This window comes from Hypanus sabinus, chromosome 3 (assembly GCF_030144855.1).
Source record: "Hypanus sabinus isolate sHypSab1 chromosome 3, sHypSab1.hap1, whole genome shotgun sequence".
NCBI lineage: Eukaryota > Metazoa > Chordata > Chondrichthyes > Myliobatiformes > Dasyatidae > Hypanus > Hypanus sabinus.
The window spans coordinates 63,582,152-63,603,005 of NC_082708.1; the positions used below are offsets into that span (position 1 = coordinate 63,582,152).

The 20,854-nt window shown below is 37.9% G+C and overlaps 1 protein-coding gene across 2 annotated transcripts in view; it reads left to right on the forward strand.

Annotated features, from left to right (window-relative positions):
* ddias (DNA damage-induced apoptosis suppressor) overlaps positions 1-15,100 on the forward strand; it is a 34,335-nt gene extending 19,235 nt beyond the window's left edge. For both annotated transcript variants that reach the window (XM_059964503.1, XM_059964504.1), the window contains 2 exons: positions 9,698-9,815; positions 12,203-15,100. In XM_059964503.1, the coding sequence (XP_059820486.1) occupies positions 9,698-9,815; positions 12,203-14,746 (2,662 nt within the window). In that variant the 3' untranslated portion in view covers positions 14,747-15,100. The remainder of the gene's footprint in view (positions 1-9,697; positions 9,816-12,202) is intronic.
* The last annotated feature ends 5,754 nt before the right edge of the window (positions 15,101-20,854 follow it).

Below are 20,854 nucleotides of genomic sequence, written 5' to 3' on the forward strand. Positions count from 1 at the left end.
GGTTCAGGTGATATGATTAGACATCACAACTGGGGTCTTCCCTGGTTGCAGTGGATGACCATGACTACCTCTGTGCTTCGTCTTGTTCTTTGCTCTCCACTTAGCCTTTCTGGCCATTGGATTTCACTGTAGATCTCATCTGCCCAGTCCATCAAAACTGACTTCACATGCTAGGACAGACATATCTCTATCTCAGTGGGGTACGAGACCTGTCAGCTACCCTCATCTTGTCTCCATCAAAGCAGTGTGGCCGCTGCTGCATGCAGACAGTTATTTGGAGCGACAGGTGAGAGCTGAATGTTTGGAGGTTACCAAAGGTAACATTCAAGATGATTGTCAATATTTTCAAATTCTTCTTGGTTCGAATTTGTTGAAATAATGAAGTTGTTTCATTTTTCACTCCTGGCATTTCTAGCATCTCCAAGTCTGAATGCTTAAATTGCAGTGAGCAAAACAGTTCTAAATTGACTTAACTGGTTTATTTCTCACCAACTATCAGTGTCAAAAATCACTACTTTTTGAATACAAACTCATACAACCGCCACTATTAAAAACTGTTCACTCTAAGCATGGTGTAGTGTCTAACGGCCACACAAGCACACGTGAATGACGTTAGTTAGAAACTGGCAACAGTTTCCTGTCCCAAATAAATGAAGGGAATTCCAGCTATTTTTTTGATTAATTTATGTTCTTTAAGAGTTGTCCCAAATAATCAGCTGTCCCAGTTAACCAATGACCCAATTGATTGGAATCCACTGTATTTCATAAGTTTTCACCTGATCACTGATAATATCTAGCTCTACATCTCTACCATCTCTGCCATTCCACTATCCTATCAGGCATTCCACTATCCTATCAGGCACTTTGTTCAACACTATTTTCTTTTTTTTTATTCCAATTTTTATTATTATGTATTCTTATTTTACAAAGAGGCACAGCATATCATAGAGCAGATACAGTACAGCATATTTACACAGCCACCCCATGACAGGAAAACATAAAAAACAGAAAAAAGTTCTAATTTACGTTTAAATTAACGTACAACCAAAATTGATCCCACGCATCTTGCACTTCTCCCTCACTGTTAATTCTTCCTAACATGTGTTCATATGATGAAATCTTAAACATTTCCTCAGTCCATTCCCTCACAGTGGGACATCTGGGTTTTTTCCAGTTTTGCAATATAATTCTTGCAGCTGTGATGAGACCCACCTTTAAAATAGTAAACTTGTCATTGTTTACATTAGGTATCATTGTCCTATCACCCAGGAGACAAAGCCGTGGGCACGAGGGCAGTGTAGGACCCAACCAATTCCCCAACAAATCAAGAACTTTACACCAAAATAGACGAACTATGGAACACTCCCAAATCATGTGAAAACATGTGCCCACCTCATTTTTTACATTTTCAGCATAAATTATTATCAACAATCCCCATTTTGTAGAGTCTAGTTGGGTCCAATAATATCTGTGTACTATCTTATACTGAATAAATTTCCCTCTTGCTTCCCTAATATGTCTACCCTCATTTGATAAAATATTTGACCATTCATTATCTTCAATACCGCTTCGAAGATCCTTCTGCCATACTGCTTTGAGATTGTTACATCATTCACCCACAGAGTGCTTGAATATTTTATAAAACATTGATGCTTTATGAACTTCCTGTGGTAATATAAAGTATTCAGTTACTTTGTGGGTCACTGTTCTTGAATATACTACTAACGCAATGTCTTATTTGTAAATACTTCCAAAAATTCCCTTTATCTACAAAGTTATATTTCTTCTGTAAATCCACATATGACATAAAAATCCCATTCTCATACAGATCACCTTCTGTATTTACCCTTTTAATCTTCCATTCTTTCCAGTACAACATTCTTTTCCCAATGCATATCTCAAGTTTATTCTAGAGCGAGGAGTATAACTGGTTTAAATGTAACATTCTACAAGCTTTATGAATTGTACTCCACACACTCCTTGAGTGAAATAGTATACAATTTAGATTAGTCTTGTTTTCCACATGTTGTGAGAGAATGTGGTGCAGTCAGGATCCGTTCTATAATTACCCAGTCTAAAGCAACATCAACCCTGTCCCAATGCTTAGTTAATTTGGTCATTTCAAAGGATAATTTATATGCCCTGACATCTGGTAGACTGAGCCCACCCACATCCCTGGACATACACATTTTACTTGTTTTAATCCTGGGCTTCTTATCCCATAGAAAATCACTGATAATTCTGTTGTATTGCTTGTAGATCAGATCTGAAATATTTAAAAGAAACATTATAGGAAGATAGTTAAACTGAGGTGGTATGACCATTTTAACTACATTGACTTTACCCCAGAGTGACAGTGTCAGTGCCCTCCACTTATCCAGATTATTTCTTATCCTACTCAATAATGGATCATAATTTAAAGTAATTATTTCATCCAAATTCTGACTGAGTTTGACCCCTAGATACTTCATTCCAACTAGCACCCATCTGAAATTAAACTGAGATACTGAATTTGAATAACACAATTTCAATATTGGCATAGCCTCAGATTTACTGCAGTTGACTTTATAACCAGATACCTCAGAATATAATTGAATTGTTTTAATTAGTGGGAGTAAGGAATTAGGAAGGTCAGTAATAAAATATCGTCAGCATATGGCATCAGCTTATGCTCCTTTCTGCCTCCCTTCACTCCTGCTCTAATCATGATTGCCAATGGTTCTGAAAAAATTGTAAATAATAGTGGGGAGAGGGGGCAGCCTTGGCGTGTACCCTGTGAAATGTTAAAAAATGGGGATATGATACCATTTGTGATAACTGCAACCTTAGGGTTTTTATACAAAATTCTAATCCATGATTTAAAGATAGAGTCAAACCCAAAGAATGACAAGGCTGTGGTCAAAAAATCTCCACTCAACCCTGTCAAAGGCCTTTTCGGCGTCCAGGGGGATGGCAGTAACTGGGATACTACTTGGGGAGTTCAGCCATATTAAGTGCAGTAATCTCCTTAAATTGTCAGTTGGGGATCTGTCTTTAATGAAGCCAACCTGGTCAGTGTTAATTATAAATGGCAAAACTTTCTCTAATTGCAAAGCCAGTATTTTAGTCAGTATCTTACAGTCCACATTAATTAAGCTTATAGGTCTATAGTTGATAGGATCTATTGTATCCCTGTCTTTTTTTGGGATCAATGATATTAGTGCTTCATTAAATGTATTAGTTAAAGATTTCAAATTAAATGCTTCTGAATAGATTTTTATTAGAATAGGAGCCAATATGTCCAGAGATTTCTTATAATATTCAACTGGGAAGCCATCCATACCGGAGATTTCCCCATTTTCATAGCCACAATAGCCCGTCTGACCTCACCCTCAGTAATTGGGGCATCCAAGGACTCAGCTTGTTGTGGGGATACTGTAGGCAATTTTATGTTAGCAAAAAACTGATTCAACTCCTCCTGATCATGGTTAAATGGAGATGCATATAAATGTTCATAGAACTGTTCAAAGACTTCGTTTATTTCTTTAGATGGTGACACTAATGTATCCCCTTTCTTAATTACAGATATAATACTATTCGTATTCTGCTGCTTTAAATATCATGCCAGCAGTTTACCAGCTTTGTCACCACCTTAGTAGAAACTTGTTTTTAATCTAAGTAATGCATATTCTGCTTCTTTGTTATATATGTTATTTAGCTGGAATTTCAAATTGTAGAGATCTTTGTATAAGTCATCGCTATATTGTCTTAATAAGACCTTTTCCAATGTGGTTATTTCTGCTTCCAGGTTTTTTATTTGCTCCATACTTTCTTTCTTCCTTTTAGATGTTTGTGCTATTAATTTTCCTCTTATGCCTCCTAAACAGAGGACAGCTTTACTGTGCTCCCTACGTTCAATTAAAAAAACAAAGTCAGATCCTCAGCCAACTTATCACTGAAATCCTCATCTTTTAACAGCATGGTATTCACTCGCCACCTACCCCTCCTTCCCCTTTCAGTATTTAAATCAATTTGAATTTCAATTGGTGCATGGTCTGATAATGTTATTGGGCCAATTTTACAACCTGGTCAACAATGGAGTTGGATATTAGAAAAAAAATCTCTTCTAGAGTAGGATTTGTGTCGATGAGAGAAAAATGTATATCCTTTTTTGGATGGATTCACCAATTGCCATATATCCACCAGACCAATATGCTCAATAAGTTGATGTAAGGCAGCCCTGTCCCTAGGTACTGGCGATGTCTGAAATTTGCTTTTATCAATAGCAGGGTCCATTACTTGGTTAAAGTCTCCTGCTAAAATTATTTTTCCTTCCTTGGTACCTAAAATTTCATTCACCTTGTTGAGAAAGTCTGGGTCTTTCTTATTAGGTGCATGTATGTTACAAAATACTACCTTCACCCCATTAATAAGTGCATCTATACAAATTATCCTGAATTCCTTGTCTTTAAATTCCCGAAGCAATACAAAACTAAGTTTTTTGTTAACTAAAATCATTGTCCCATTTTGTTTGCTATTAAATGATGAATAGAATACCTGGCCCATCCATTCTCTTCTAAATTTCAGTGCTTCAATATCTTTAAAATGTGTTTCCTGGACAAATGCAGCATCAATTTGTTTACCTTTCAGGTTGATAAAATGTTTTTCCTCTTGATTGGGTTTCCACACCCATTAATGATCCATGATATGAAATTAACTTTTCATGTCCTAAACTTCATGCACATGTGTGCAAAAATATACATTTTCCCGGATGGCTGAGTCTGGAATGCAATAAAATGAAAACTCCAAAAAAAAACCTGCTGTACTCTATCCCCATGCTCAATTATTACCAACAAACGCTGGAAATGCTATGCTCTCAAACAACAAGTAAACAACCAACATAACCCAAAAACATAAAGATAATATATTCCTGCCTGATTAACTAACAAATAAAAACGAACAGGCAGGATAAACTCTACAAAGAAACAGAAAAGAAAAAGACACATGATATGGTCCACAAAGTGCTGTGCTGGCTAGTAAGCCTAGCCCTAATCAGACCGCTTTATCCAGCTCCCCACCCACCCTATTATACCTAAAAAGTTATCTCCTCCTATTACTGTGATTATATCCTGTCTCTCAATCAGCGCCAGCACTGCAGTTTTCCTGGATGAATTTCTCTACTTCCGTAGCAGTAGTAAAGAATTTTTTTTTTTTCCCTTTCCATGTGAAGTGTAGAACTGCTGGATAAGCGAGTGTATACCTCATGTTGAATTTTTGCAGCATTTTCCGGGGGGGGGGGGGGGGGGGGTTGTGATCCTTGCCCGGCCTAGGAGCTGGGGCCCAATGCATCCTCTCAATCTCAAACTCTGCGTTCAGTTCGATGCCAAATCCTTTGGACGTGATACTTTGCACACATTTCATCAGACCACCAGTTTCCGCACCCTCCTTTAGACCGATCAGCCTGATGTTGTTGCATCTGCTCCTGTTCTCAAGCTCCTTGACACAGTTCCACAGCAGGTCCAAGCGTTTATTATTCTGCTCGCTGGCACCCACCAGTTGCACAGTAGTGTCCTCCACACTGGAGGGTCGGCACTTGGCTTCGGTCAGCCTCTCTTGAATGGCATTGACGGAGTTCTTCAACTCCATTGTCGTTTCCTTAATCGTAGATTCATCAGCAGCCACCATGAGTAAAGTGGAACTCGTACTACTTACCTCAGTCAGTAAATTCTCCGTGCTGGAGCCTTGGTTCGTCTGTGTCGTTAGTGTGGCTTGAACTTCGGATTCTTCTCTTGTAGCCACATGACTCATTGTAGCGTTCCTAGAAGGTCTTGACATCATACAGAGTTATCTCACAAAGTTGTTATTAGCTGTATCCGGACAAGGCAGGATAAATATGCTCTAATTAATATAATTTCATGGTGGGATGTCAGAACTCCACTAATGTGCAGCCATCTTGCCCAGTGCCCACGTGACTCCATTCAACACTATTTTGCATCATTATAAGGAAAAGAAAAGCCATAATCATAGCTGCTGCCACAAAATGTCCCTTTGTCATAACTCACTTTCCTTCTACAACCACTGCCTCCTGCTATGCCACCTTCTTTATACTCTCAAAGTCCAGTTCACTCTTGCATCATGATTCTTCTGTTTCATTCATCTTAACAACATTCCCCAGCTAATCTGTCACTGAAACCCTTATCTCCAACTTCAGTTCTCCTGGCTAACCTATCAGTATCTTATTGAAAACTTTGCCTCCCTCTTGCTATCCCACTTGCTCTTTACCAATGTCTTTTGACCTTTGATTCCTGATTTTTCAAAGACTTAAACTCAAACTGCCTGTCAGAATGCTTTTTAAAGGCTTTGTATTTTACATAGTCCAGCACCAAAGTTGCATATCTTAAGCTCTTTCTCCAACTTTGACCTTCAAAAAACACTTTATCCCATTTTGGGGAGTATGCTTTCAACCCAGACTACTTGTTTTGGATTCCTTCCCAAAATCTTGTCTTTTACAGATGCAAGAGGCTTATTTTCCATTCATTCATATCAACTCGCCTAAATCTGTTAATTCAGCCAACCTTTCTTTTTGTACAATCTCCAAACTATGCCTCAGCACTTTATATAATACCTTTAATTGAAGTTCTTTTCAAATGTATAAGTAGCTACATGTATCCATTTCCCTCTAAAACAGTTGTGTGTTTGAATATCAAAGGGTAAGCAATAGTTGGTTTTAATAAAAAGTTTGAACTGAAAAAATGCCCATCCTGTTTGCAAGAACATTAGATTTTTTTTCCCCCTTAGTGGTCCTCAAATAACTACCTCATTCCAGAAGGTATGGCATTAAATATATTGTCATGCATCAAGTACTGAGTACTCTAGCTATTGACGTGTGCCCAGTTGTTGTTATTTCATTAGAGGAAGAGAAGGCCTGTTTAATTGTTTCACTTTAAATAAGACCACTGCTGATCTGTGATCAAACACTACCATTAATTAATGCCTTTGGTTAATAAAAGGTAACACTTAATTGGCTTCAATGGTAACTTCTGGAAAAGTTGCAAATTTCCTTCATCCTTTCTGAGTAGAAGTGTTTCACAGTTTAAATCCAGAAAGTATTGTCTTTAATGTTTGGACACACCTAATTCCAGGTTCTGAAACCACCAGAAATAGTCATCTATTAATTCTCCTTTACCTTAACTTCAATTACCTTTTAATGTTACAATATTCAGAGAATAAAAATCCAGATTCTGTAAACTCTCATCATAACCCTTGAAGTATCATTCTGATTTATCAGAGTGACTTTCTTTCAAAGACTTTAATTTCCTTCCTTGGTTATGGAATGTGGGACCGAGTTATCATCTAAGTTCTCTAAAACTGGTTAGACCACACTTGGAGTATTTTGTTCAGTTCTGGTTGCCTTATTATAGGAAAGATGTGGAAGCTTTAGAGAAAATGCAGAGGAAATTTGCCAGGATGCTCTCTGAATTAGAGAGCATGTCTTATGAGGAAAGATTGATCAATCTGGGGTTTTTCTTTGCAGCAAAGGAGGATGAGAGGTGACTTGATAGATGTATGTAAGATGATCAGAGGCAGAGATAGATGTATTTATCACATTCATGGAAATATAGATTGAAATGCATTGTTTGCATTCACAACCGACACACCCAGGGATATGTTCAGGGCAGCCCGCAAGCATCGCTGCACGTTCTGGTGCTAGCATAGCAAGACCAGAAAGCTTGGCAGATCAACACAGAACACGACAGCAAAACAAGCCCCTTTCCACCCTCCCACACATGGATAGTAACTAACTCCAGGACTGGCCTCCAGTCTCCGGGCTTTGGCCTTTGAGCTTCGATTTCTGGACTGCCAATAGACCTTCAGTCTTCGATATCAATCTCTGTACTAGCCAACACTGTTAAGCCAGTGTTGTTTGCCAAGGACAGAAATGGGTAATATGAGCTGGCTAATATAAGAAGAGCCATTAAAGTGATCTTGATGCACATTAAAAGTTCAGCATAATATTGTGGGCCGAAGGGCTGTATTGTGCTATGCTGTTCTATATCCTAGGTCTGATCTAAATTTCACATTGTTGTGCTGCAAATCTCCAGTCACAGCCACTGATTTTATATTGGTCTTTTGAATCATTTTCAGAATACATTTATGGTATTTTATGGATTTTATATTAATAGATCCCTTGGGGTTTTTTCTCTTGCAGAAAATAAAATCTAATCAACATGTTAAATTTCTCATTAGAACAAAAGATGCAATTAATTTACAGTAAATGATGTAAAGTCATTTCAGTTTTAATTATATTAGTGACATGATGGTGTAGTGATTTGTGCAACATGTTACGATGGGTTTCCTATGGGTGTTCTGGTTTCCTCCCACATTCCAAAGGCATTAGATTAGGATTAGTGAGTTGTAGGCATGCTGTGTTGGCCCCAGAAACATGAAGACACTTGTATGTTGCTCATCATAATACTTGTGCATTTGATGCAAATGACATATTTTACTGTATATTTTCATTTGTACATAAAACAAATCTGATCTTTTTTTAAAAAATCTTGTTCTTCTAAATTATGTCACCTGAACACTCAAGTTTTATAATTTCATGATTGTCAATTAGCCCAAAATTTGTGTTAAATATTATAAAGCAGATCAAACATCTATGTCAGAAGTATATACTGTACCTGCACAGTTGTAATTGCAAAATCTGAAATTTTCCTTCCTGGCTCTGCAACCTTGTTAACTACACTAATAGAAATTATTGAACTGTTGAGAATTTCAGACATTTCTAAACTATTTTATTATAAAAACACTGAAAGTGTTAAGAAGTACCTACCCAAAGTTGTTGTACCACTCTGGCCCTAATAAAAAAAACTATTAGTCTTTTAAATATCTTAATTTAAGAGAATTGCAATTTTTTTTTAAAAAAAAAGACTTGTTTCTACCTTAATCTGATGCAGATTCCCATCTTTATTTAAAAGATAGGTTTCTGGAAAAATTAAGTTTCCTTTCTTTAAAATTGCATTTTTGGAAGAAGCTTCAACAGAATTAACTACTCAACCTGAATTGTTGACATCACTGTTGCTGTATCCAAAGGATTTTGTGGGCTGAGGCCTGACAGTGAAAAACGGGGATCTCCCAACCACAGATCTCTGAATTTCTTGTATCACAGTGGTGAACAAGATTTATCAGTGACATATGATGTGAAATTTGTTTTGCAGCAGCAGTGCAGTTGGAGACAAAAACTATAAATTACAAAAGCTAATCATGATTATGGACCATACAGTAATCTGATGTTGGAAGGAAGAAACTGTTCCTAATTCATTGGGGGTGGGTATTCCGGCTCTGGTAGGAATAAGAAGTGGACGTGTCCCAAATGGTGCAAATCCTTAATGACGGGTGGTGCCTTAAGGCACTTCCTCTTGAAGACATCTTTCATGGCAGGGAGGTCTATATCTGTGATATAGACTCAGCCAGCTCTAACCCTTTGCAGCCTTTTGCAATCTGTGCACTGGATGCTTCATATCAGATTGTGATGCAACACAATCACCTCATCACAAAGTTCAAATCAACCTGTTAATATAACTTAATGATCTGACTGCACATAAATGGTATTTCATTCCAGTAAATCTCTAATCCTTCATCCTTGATGTTGACATTTAGCTCTGGTATCAGGCTATTTGCTTGCAACTTATGTAGTGTATTCAATTCCAATTAGATACTGTGAAGCTTTCAAGAAAGATCTTCAAGAACCAGAGGAAGAGAGAGTTCAGGATCTGTTGGTTCAAGCTGTGGAACACTGCTTTGTTGGGAGAAGTTTTATATTTGGAGTGAAGGTAATTATTGGTTAAGTATATGCCAGTACGGCTGGACCTTCCCTCTCACCCCTACAGGAAGACTATTGGGTGCATTTTGGCAAAAATGAAAAGTACTTTATTTCATTCAGTGATCTGATAATAGTTCTGATTAATCCAAGAGATGTGCATTTGACTCTGTTTACAACTTACTTGAACTTGAAATTCATGAGCCAGTTTTAGATTATGGTTGGTTTTATAAATTAACATATAATCACCATATTTGGACACCATAAAATGATTTAACAAACATGAATTTTGTGGGGGGGGTGGGAGGTTTAGCAGAAGGTCAATTTTCTGTAATGAATAGACAATAAGTTTCCCTCCAATAAATTTTACCAAAAAATAACTTTTGATATTGAAGAGCAACTTTTATGAATATTTGCATTCTGAACAAAATTGCTCCTAGTTTTTCTTTTGTCTCCTCTTCAATGACAAAACATTTAACCAAGAATTGCATGGTTTAAAAGAGCCAGAAGGCAGTCTTTAAAATGTTTTTTTTTAAATCAAGGATTCAGCAAGCTGGTAAACTAAGTTCTGATGAAAGATCTTTAATCTGAAGCAATAACCCTTACACTTTCCAGCATTTTCTGTTTTTATTTTTGAATCTAGTATGCTGTTTTACATCTGTTTGTTATGTTGATCTTTTTGCTATTTATTCATACTTAGAACATGATACATGCAAGATTAGAGGATATTACACGTAAAATAGGAAAAATATTGGTCTTTTAGCTGTCTGTGTAATTGTAATGCTATATGCGTTAAGTCATGAGATTCCTTATCTCAAGGGATGTTGTGTATTCAGAAGTAAATACAACATAAGCCCAAGACAATTGGAGAGGAAAAATAGAGACTGAATATTCTTGTACGCTCTCTTCAAGCTAAAGTAACTATTAAACTCATGCAGCAGATCACAGTCACTGTTAGTTTTATTATTTAGTTTGTCTTCTGTTCCCTTTAAGTTATGCAGGGTATCATCAGTCAATTTATATAATTGATAAATGACTGAGAATAAACACCATTCTGACAAATATAACTTGTTAGAATGACAAACCCCTTGTATTGTTCAGTGATTCAGAATCAAGGGAAATTATTGTTCAGAATCTTCCATAACACGTTCAATGTACATGTCATTTTTGCAGCCAGTGGACCTCACGTTGACTTCTTTTAAAATGGATACTTCAGTTTTACAATTCTGGGTTATAATTTTTAAACAAGAATAATGAGTGAACTAGCAAGTAATATAAGAACAATAGCTTCTATGTGTGCAGTAGATAATCTGAAAGTTTGATAATTAGTTCACGCATTAGTACAGTAAGTTCTCATTACTATCCATTCTGCATATATAATCAGTCTTGTGTTACTGGGAATGTAGAAAGGCTACTCACAAGATAAGGATGCAGGAGTTTGGGAGTAACATAGGCATAAGTAGGGGATTGGCTAACCAGTAATGGGTCATTATCAGTATGACAGTCAGTAACTAGTAGAATATCATAAAGATCAAGGCTGAGGTCTCTGATGAAGACAGTCTGTTAGTGATTTGTTGGAAAGAGTTGTCCATCTTTTCCATTCACAGAATGATATGGTATCAAATTCTGAGGAGTTCAAATCAGCAACATGACAGATAGTGAGTGGATAAGAAGTTGGCAGACAGAATATGTGAGAAAATGTGAAGTAATCCACTTTGGAAGGAAGAGTGGAAAACCAAATTATTATTAAATGGACTTGAATTGTGTTTCAGAGGGCCATAGCGTATGAAGTACAGAAGGTTAGTACATATTTAACAAGGAAAGTTAATGGAATATAGTCCTTTACTATACGGAGTACTGTATGAAGGTAAGGTAGTTTTAATGCAGTTTTGCTGAGCATTAGTGAAACTAGCTGCAGAATAATAAACATAGCTTTTGTCTTCATACTTCGGATAAGTCCTGAAAAGGTTCAGTAGGTTTCTGGGATGTTTGATGCTTAAAGATTTGTCATTGGAATTTATATTTTTTTTTTAAAAAAAAGGGATCTTATTCTGTGTGGAGCCATGGAGAAATTTATTTTCTCATGGATTATGGGAGCTGTGGAGATGGAGTCATTGAGTAGAGAGATTGATGGGTATTTGAACTGTTAAAGTGTCAAGGGAAATGGTGCATGAGTGATATTGAGATCAAGGTTGATTAACCATGATTTTATTAAATGGCAGAGCATATAAAAGTGTTTGGCTGGCCTGATACTGTTGTAACCACACAAAGAATACAAGAATGCTTTAAGGGTGGAGCTTGCTCAATGTAATCTTCAGTGGCAGTTTAAAATCTTTGGCTGCTGTACAGTTGTTATTTAATGATTTATCTAACAACCTGATTTTTTTTTCCTCTTTACAGACATCTAAATCCCAAACCAGTGTACTGTCATTTTCTCCAAGCACCTTGCAATCTACCACCAGGAAAAATAAATGTAAAAAACACCTGATAGCTTGCCAAATTGCAGTGCCTAACACTACAGTCTATGGCTGCACTGTAATTAATTATTACAAGAAACTCTTGGATTCAATCCGTCCCAAAGATTTGTCTTCCACTTCAGTACTATCTGCTAGCCCATTTATTAGCATTGACCAGTCTACTCCCAAGTTCAACAGTTTATCCGGTTCCACACAGCTAACTGGTGCTAGTCAACTGACAAACCCTTGGCAGCAAGATTTTGCACTAACTTTCTTCTCTGGTGATTGTGCTACAGTTGAAGAGCTTTCGATTGCAGGAACTAGCAGGGTTAGTTCGAAGAGGAGCATCACCTCACTTGAACATGAAGAGGGAACAACCTGTAGAAGGAAATACAAAAAACAAATCTTTGGAGCTTATGCTGCTTCACTTTCTCTAAATAGTAGTGACAGTATTGGATGCAATTCAAATACAATTGGCAGCCTCCCATCTTGTAGAGAATCACATAGGCTAACTGCAAATGAATGTACACATCAATATTATACCAGTTCTGAGTTAGCAGAGGACTGTCTGGAGACCAGTTTTGATAACCAAATACTTTGCTTACAGAAATTAGAGGATTCGATGTCCAATTGGAACGGCAATGTAATCTTGCCCTCTGACAAAAGTTGTCCACTGGATTGTGATGATTCTTTATTATGGGATGAACTGCCTTTTTCAGAAAGTTTAGGTGAATTTATAGCAAAAGTTGAAGCAGATTTGGAGAGATGTGATAAAGAAAATGCACCTACCAAGGTGAATGATGTTGCCATCCATTCCTGTTCTTTAAATAAACTAGAAACTGATAAACATTCTGGAATGCCAGGACAGCAGAGGAGATCTGGAAAGAATTCTACCAAATTGCTGAAAGTTAGAAGAACTAAAAACAGAAGGAGCTCCAGTGGTGATTCTCACGATCTGAATGATACTATAGACCACCTAGTTCTTGCAGATGGTTTCAAAAATGATGTCACTGAGATGCTGTTTTCTCCAGAAGCACCACTCCTCTGGACAAGGGATGTTACTTGTGCTGCACATATTCCCAATCCAGTGGTAACTGGAAAGATTTGCACTGTTTTGTTAAGCCCTATAAATGTAAATAACTGCAAAAATTATTCTGATCAGATAATCCAGACAAAGGTGCAGAGCCATCAAGACAACCAGGCAGGTGAATGTGTAACTTTTCCAACTGGACATGCAGTTAAGGGACAAGATACAAGTAATTCTTATGCAGTAAGTAATGCTGATGTTCAAACACCATTGACTTCTTCCAAGAGGTGGCTAACAAAAGGGGAAAACTTTTATAGCCAAATTCAAGATCTAGAACACAACTCCAATAAATGTAACCAGGAACCTTTCTACAGATCTTGGACACGATCCATCTTTAAAAATGAAAATAACTTATTCCAAAATTTGTGCACCAGCACTGAAGAATACGATGTTTCTAGAGAACTCTTCAGTGATGTAGGAGGCTATGAAGAGGAAACACCATTATGTTTCAATAGAAACCCAAGTATTTTATCTCGGAAATCTGTACCTAAACTAGGTAGTAAAACTGCCTGCAAGCCTAATGACCAGCAGTGTAATATTTCCCTGTATTTTTCAGATACAGCCTCTGATACGATAATAAACCAAGTCAACAATAGTTCTCCAGAAAATGATTCACAGAAACTAATTAAATGCGACTTTCCAGATTCACAAGACTATATTCCATTTTCTCAGTCTACACCTATTTCAAGAGTTAAGCATTTCAAGTGTTTTGGGGTAGATGAAAAAAAGGCTTTCAAAATGTCACCCTATGTTCAGCCCTGCCCAAAGGAAGCTATTTTTGAACAGAAGCAAGTAGTTTTTTCAAAAAATGATTTTCAGCAGCAGTCACTGCAAATTCCAAAAGTGTCTTTGAATAACCAAGTCTCTAGTTCATCAAAGTCTTCCTTGTTAGACAACAGACCAGTTAGCAAGTCCTTTGTAAATGATGCTGATGAATGGATTCCGCCTTCAACAATCAAAACACAACTAATATCTCGTTTTTCTTCATATGTCTCTGATGTATGCAGTTCACAAGGCTTTGAATTATTTAAAAATGTGTCACACGCTAGTGCTGCTGCTATGGAAACTAGTCACTCAAAAATTACAACGGAGAGCAACAAAGGGAAAGACGGTAGCAAGCACTTCAGAGGCTACGTATTTATGAAAAGGACACCTGCAGGAAATTGTACCACACCATCATTACAACGAAAATTCATCAATTCAAATGTTTCTCAAAAGAGAACAGAAAGACTGGGGCCACTTGTTTCAAAAAAAATTCAGATTGGGGAAGGTTTAAAAATGAACAAAAGCATGTCAACTACTTTTCACACACTTTTTGCAGAAAGTGAGGCATTAGGTTGTTATTCACCAGAACTATTTGCAGCGAGCACAGAATTTTTTGAAGATGACAAATCATTTTAAAAGTTTTGGGCCATTGCTGAACAATATAATTTTTAAGGGAAGATTAATGATGGCTTTATTTTTTTAAAATAATACTGAATTTGGAGGTGCATTTCTGCTGTGTCTGATTGCCTGAAACACAAAAGAGCTGCAATAGAATCTGGAGATGTTTATGAGCCAGGTGTGACCAGTACAGCAGAAATTTGCCTTGTCTTTCCAGTTTTTAATCTGTCCATTAATTCTATTGTTATTAAAAGAAATCTATAAATTGGTGAGATCTTAAGAATTGCTTTTATTTATTTATATATTGAATGAGCTGCAAAAGAACACTTTCATACACTTTCATTATTTACTTCAGGATACTTGGAGGCACGTGAAAAATAGGCCACAGTCAGCATGGTTTCCTCAAGAGAAATCTTGCCTGACAAATCTACTGGAATTCTTTGAAGTAATAACAAGTAGGTAGACAAATCGATGGATGTTGTATGCTAGGATTTTCAAGGCCTTTGACAGGGTGCCAAACAACTTGTCTACTTAACAAGTTAAAATTCTATGGTATTACCGGAAAGATACTATCATGAATAAAGGAGTGGGAATAAAGGGAGCCTTTTTCAAGTTGGCTGCCAGTGACTAGTGGTCCACAGGAGTCTGTGTTGGGGCCACTTATTACATTATATGTCAATGACCTGGATGACAATATTGATGGCTTTGTGGCAAAGTTAGAGGATGATACGAAATTAGGGGCAGGTAGTTTTGAGGAGTTATAGAGCCTACAAAAGGACTTGGATAGAATAGGAGAATGGGCAAAGAAGTGACAGATGGACTACAGTGTCATGCACTTCAGAAGAAGAAATAAAAGGGTAGAATATTTTCTAAATGAAAAGAAAATTCAAAAATTTGAGGTGCAAGGTGACTTAGGAGTCATTGTGCAGGATTCTCCAGAGATTTATTTGTAGGTTGAGTCAGTGATGAGGAAAGCAAATGTGATATTAGCATTCATTTCAAGAGGATTAGAATATAAAATCAAGAATGCATGTTGAGGTTTTAATAAGCAATGGTGAGACATCACTTGGAGTATTGTGAGCAGTTTTGGGGCCCCTTGTCTAAGAAAGGATGTGCTGAGGTTACAGACGGTTCTAAGGACATTCACAAAATGATTTTGGGATTGATAGGTTTGTCATGAAGAGTGTTTATTGCCTGCAGGCCTGTACTCACTGGAATTCAGAAGAATGAGTGGTAACATCATCAATCTATTGAATGTTGAAAGGCCTCAATCGAATGGATATGGAAAGGATGTTTCCCAGGTTGGGGGGCGGGGGGAGTCTAAGACCAGAGGACACAGCCCCAGAATCCTTTTAGAATGGAGATGAGGAATTTCTTTAGCCAGAGAGTGGTGAATCTGTGGTATTTGTTGACACAGGTGCCTTTGGAGCCAGTCTTTATGGATATTTAAAGCAGAGGTTGATAGAGTCCTGATTAGTCAAGGCATGAATGGATACAGGGAGAAGGCAGGAGGTTGGGACTGAGAGGGGAAATGGATCAGTCATGATGAAATTGCAGAGCCGACTTGATGGGCTGAATTGCCTAATTCTGCTCCTATATCTTATGGTCTTATTGTGAAGGTGCAAATAGGTAGATCCTTGGGTGTTATTTGTGGCAGTTATTTTAAAACAAACCAAAATTACTGAGAGACAGCCAGGGGTTTGGCACTGTACGATGCACTTCCAAACTAACAAAGTTCCAAAGTCAATAAAGGTATGTTCAGCCCTTCATTATGAAACCAGCAAAGATTAACAACCTTGTGATTTTTTTAAAAAACAACAGAATTAAATTAGTGGTATAACATTCAAATTAGCAAAATAACAAAGTTAACAATTGAACCAACTTATTTAAGTGAACTTAGCATTCAAATAATGTCCTAATTAGAGTAATTAAGCAGTGGTCAACAATAAAAAAAAATTCTAAATGGCTTAACCCCACTCCACTAGACTAAATTAAACAACTAAGCACGAATATGTAACTAATTTGCTTCTACCACATCCCAACTTATGTGAAAGATTGCCATAAGCATACCACAGAATATAATACAGACAGAAAATAGATACCTGGATCCTACATCCCAGCTGCTTAATTATTACACTATAATAATTACAAATACTGAAATAGATGTGCAATCTTCAAGGACATACATCATAACATATGTACAAATTGCATCTTTTTCTTCTTCCAGTCAAGTCATATAACAGTTAACAAGGCCAGAGGTTACCAACACTAGGTCCAGTACACAGTAATCTTTACCACCACTCTGTCAAGTCCAAGTCTTGAAGCTACTCGAGCTGTAGCTCCTCAACCTCTGCCTCCTGTAGAAGACAGATCTTGGTGATAGGCCTACCCAGCCAGCTAGTCCTGATCTTGATGCATATCTGCTACATAAATCCTCTTCTGTCTGGAAAGAAGAGGATTTTTCCCATGATCCATGAGTTTCAAGGCACTGTGTCAACAATGCTAAACACTGTCTCCTGGGTGGAAATTGTGTTTTATACCTGACCACTTCCAAATTTCCTGAAACTCTGGTAAGTGTTCCTTGACCCACTGTTTCCCAAAACTTGTATTTGTTATGAGTGATGAACAGACCTGATGGACAATGGGGTACAGAGTTAACCATCCCCCCCCCCCCCGAGAACCATGAACTATTACTGTTGCTATGCTGACCATGAGAAAGAGACGAAAAACAGGCAAGAGCATCTGTGACAGATAAGAGAGAGAGGGAGACTGCTGATTAACTGTATTGTGACTCCTTTTGAATTATTTACTGTTTCACTGCAAGGTCAATAGATTGCTCATTAACATTCCTCAGTGGACTGTAGGAGTGGCATGATTTGATGGACACAGTCATTCAGGAGTGATGGATAGCTGAGACCCCGTTAGTAGGGATAAAAAGACAGGTCTGGAGAGACACCCTCCAGACACGCCAGTGGACACTGACTAAGTGTTGGAACCCACAAGAAAGGTGGGGGCTTCGGAGACCAAACCAGGAGATCGGTCAGTAAAGCTCACAGTGTTACAGCAGGGCCGGTGGGGACTTGTGTGTGTGTCCACTCATGCCAGAGTGACGAGTCCACCACAGAAGAACAGTCTAGCAGAAGGACAGAGGGGTTATAGCTGAATGACCACCACAACAGTGCAACGGAATCAAAAGGCAACAGGAAGGTTTGCTGACTGCAACTGCTTAATTGCTCGCTCTATCTCTCCAACGATTACAACTCAACAAGCATAACTACCTCAGCACTCATGAACTGAACTGAACTTTATATTCTATGACAATTCATTTACCCCTAGACATCGATAGAGCTTGTTTATTATTGCTTATTATTATTATTCCTACACTTTTAGGTTTATTACTGTTAAATTGTGTTATATGTATATTTGCATTATTGATATGGTTTTGCTTATTCTTATTAATAAACACCTTTAAATATAGTACCACCAGTCTCCAACGGATTCTTCTGTCTCTGCTGGTCAGACACCCAGTTACGGGGTACGTAGCATATTGGACCTGCTCCATCTATTACAAACATAAATGTCTTCCTTTTGGAACTCTCCTGATGGTGAAATCTTCAGAAGCAACAGATGGTTGGCTGGTAGTACTTCCAAATCACTGGGATCAGAGGATGCTTGAGTAATTGGAAGACCATTAATAATAGCCTGTCCTTCACAAAGGAGTACCTGGAAATTATCTTCATCAAGATTCTGTATTTTCATGGTGGAATTAAGGACCTTTCTCACAAACTTGATGATTTGATCAATCTCTGCCATGTTTCTCCATGATGTGAACCAGCCATGTGGGTTAAAATGCATTTAATTCCTTTCTGATGAAGTTCATCTCTGATCCATGAATGATTCGTACTTCTCAATGGCTTCTCTCAATTCGTGCTTAGCTCCAACATTGTTGCATTATCACAGCGCAGTTCACGGACCTGTCCTTGTCTTGCTATACAGCATCAAAGTGCATTAACAAAGGAATCTGTCTAAAGAAGATGCTTCTTCAATGTGAACAGCTCGTAAAGCTAGACAGATAAAAATGTCCCCATATCGCTTCACTGTACTTCTGCTCTTCACCTCAAAAGGTCCAAAGTAATTCACTCCTATATGTGTAAATGGAGGTTAAACTGGAGAAAACCTATCCAGAGGTAGATTTGCCACACACTGGCATCCTGGAGCTGCGTGCAACTGCTGCCAAACAACACACACAGGTTTCTTCTAGCTGTACTAGCACCGGAAATCTCAGTATTTTTCGCACAATCGGGATAATGTGGTCATTCCCACTATTACCCATCTCAATGTACACGCCTCAGAATGATGTCTGAGACACAAAGATACTTTGCCAATATAATAGAATGTTTAAACTGTTCCAACATGGCTGCCTTTCCAAGCTGTCCACCAACTCTTAAGATATCATCTTCACATACTGGATTGAGCCTGAAAATATGGTTGTTCCTTTTCACACTTACTCCCCTTTGCAAACTTGAGAATTCATCTGGAAATCTTGCTTTGCCTAAACCCAATGATCTGCATCTCAATCTTTCTGAGCTCCTCCACTGAGACACATCTGAATTTTGGGCTTCTCAATCTCTCTCTCTAACAAAATACCCTTGTTCTTCATCCAAGTCAGAATGAGTAAGAGTGGTGTTCAATTGTTTCTTCTTCTGACTAAGGAACAAGAGCAGGTCTTAAATCTAAGAATCCAGGCCACTGCCTTCCTAAATAGGGTCCAAGACTAGAAATGGATTATACATATAACTCTGTCCACCACCTCTTCAACTGCATGGCATTCATTGTAGCATTCCTCTCGAGTTCGGGATCATCTGGCATAAGTTCCCCAGAATAATAGGGTTTCACAGGTAATTCCTTTCAAACTGAAGATACTGAAGCCCTGACACCCAGGTTTCATTCTTCAGAATGCTTTCACCTTCAACCCTTCAGAGGCCAGAATTGCCAAATTGCTTGAAGTGTTTACATACATTGAGATGCTTGTGAGACCTTAAGAATTAATGAAACTATTTGCAACAAAGGATTGGAACCCATAAGTTTCACTCTTGATGTACTTTAGCACAGAAGTACTACCAGTTCAAAACACTGTCTTCCAGCTGCATGTGCAATGAGTTTATACGACTTGCATACATAGCAGCCGTGAGTTTGGGAAAAGGGAAGGAGCTACCCTCGAGTTCCCCATGATAAACGTTCTGAAAACACACATTGTGCATTTAAAGGTCAGTCACTGCTCTATAGTCATCTCTACTTGATCTGTAAAGTTTGTAACTGTGGAGCAGTGGCTTCTCCAAAGTCCAGGGGCTTCAAATGTCTAACCTTGAAGTCTTCCAATTGGCAGAGTTCTTTGTGTTCTCTCATGAGCAACTGATGGTGGTACAGTATCATCCCAACCAAACCCTTTCTTACAGGATTTTCTTAGCAGATAGCATCATCGGACTCAAGATTCCTAAGGGATCATAGTTGGAACTAACTGTGGAGATCATTCCCCCTTCTGGTGAGTGGTCTACATTAGACTGTAATCTTAAACTTGAAAGTACCAGACTGAATGCACCATTGCACACCAGTAATCTCCCCACCAAAGGTGTATCTTAATCCAAAGCCATATCCTTCATGTTTTTCACTTTCTCATTCTTTGCTCTTCTAGTATCACAGTTAGCACTTTTTGTTGGTTACTTAACCACTCTGTAAGTCAAATGGTACCTCTAGCACAAAATGATAATAGGTCATAATAGAGAAACACTGCTCCTTCCTCAGAGGACAATGAACAAGGCAGTCATCTACATAGAAGGATTGCAACAAAAAATACCCATAATCTTGCAGCAAAACTATTCTTCATTGTCTTCCATGCATTTCATAAGAGTGAAGTTGACACAGCTTGGTGATGAAATAGCCCCAAAGGGATGTACCACCAAGTCTACCATATTTGGAGGAGGTTACCATTGGGCCACCAAGTAAACCTCAGCAGACCTGCATCTTCCACTGATCCTTCAACCTGAAGAAACATGGATTCAGTATCTGCCATGATAACCACTGGTTCTTTTCTAAATCTGGTTATGACTCCAATCAGTGAACTACTAA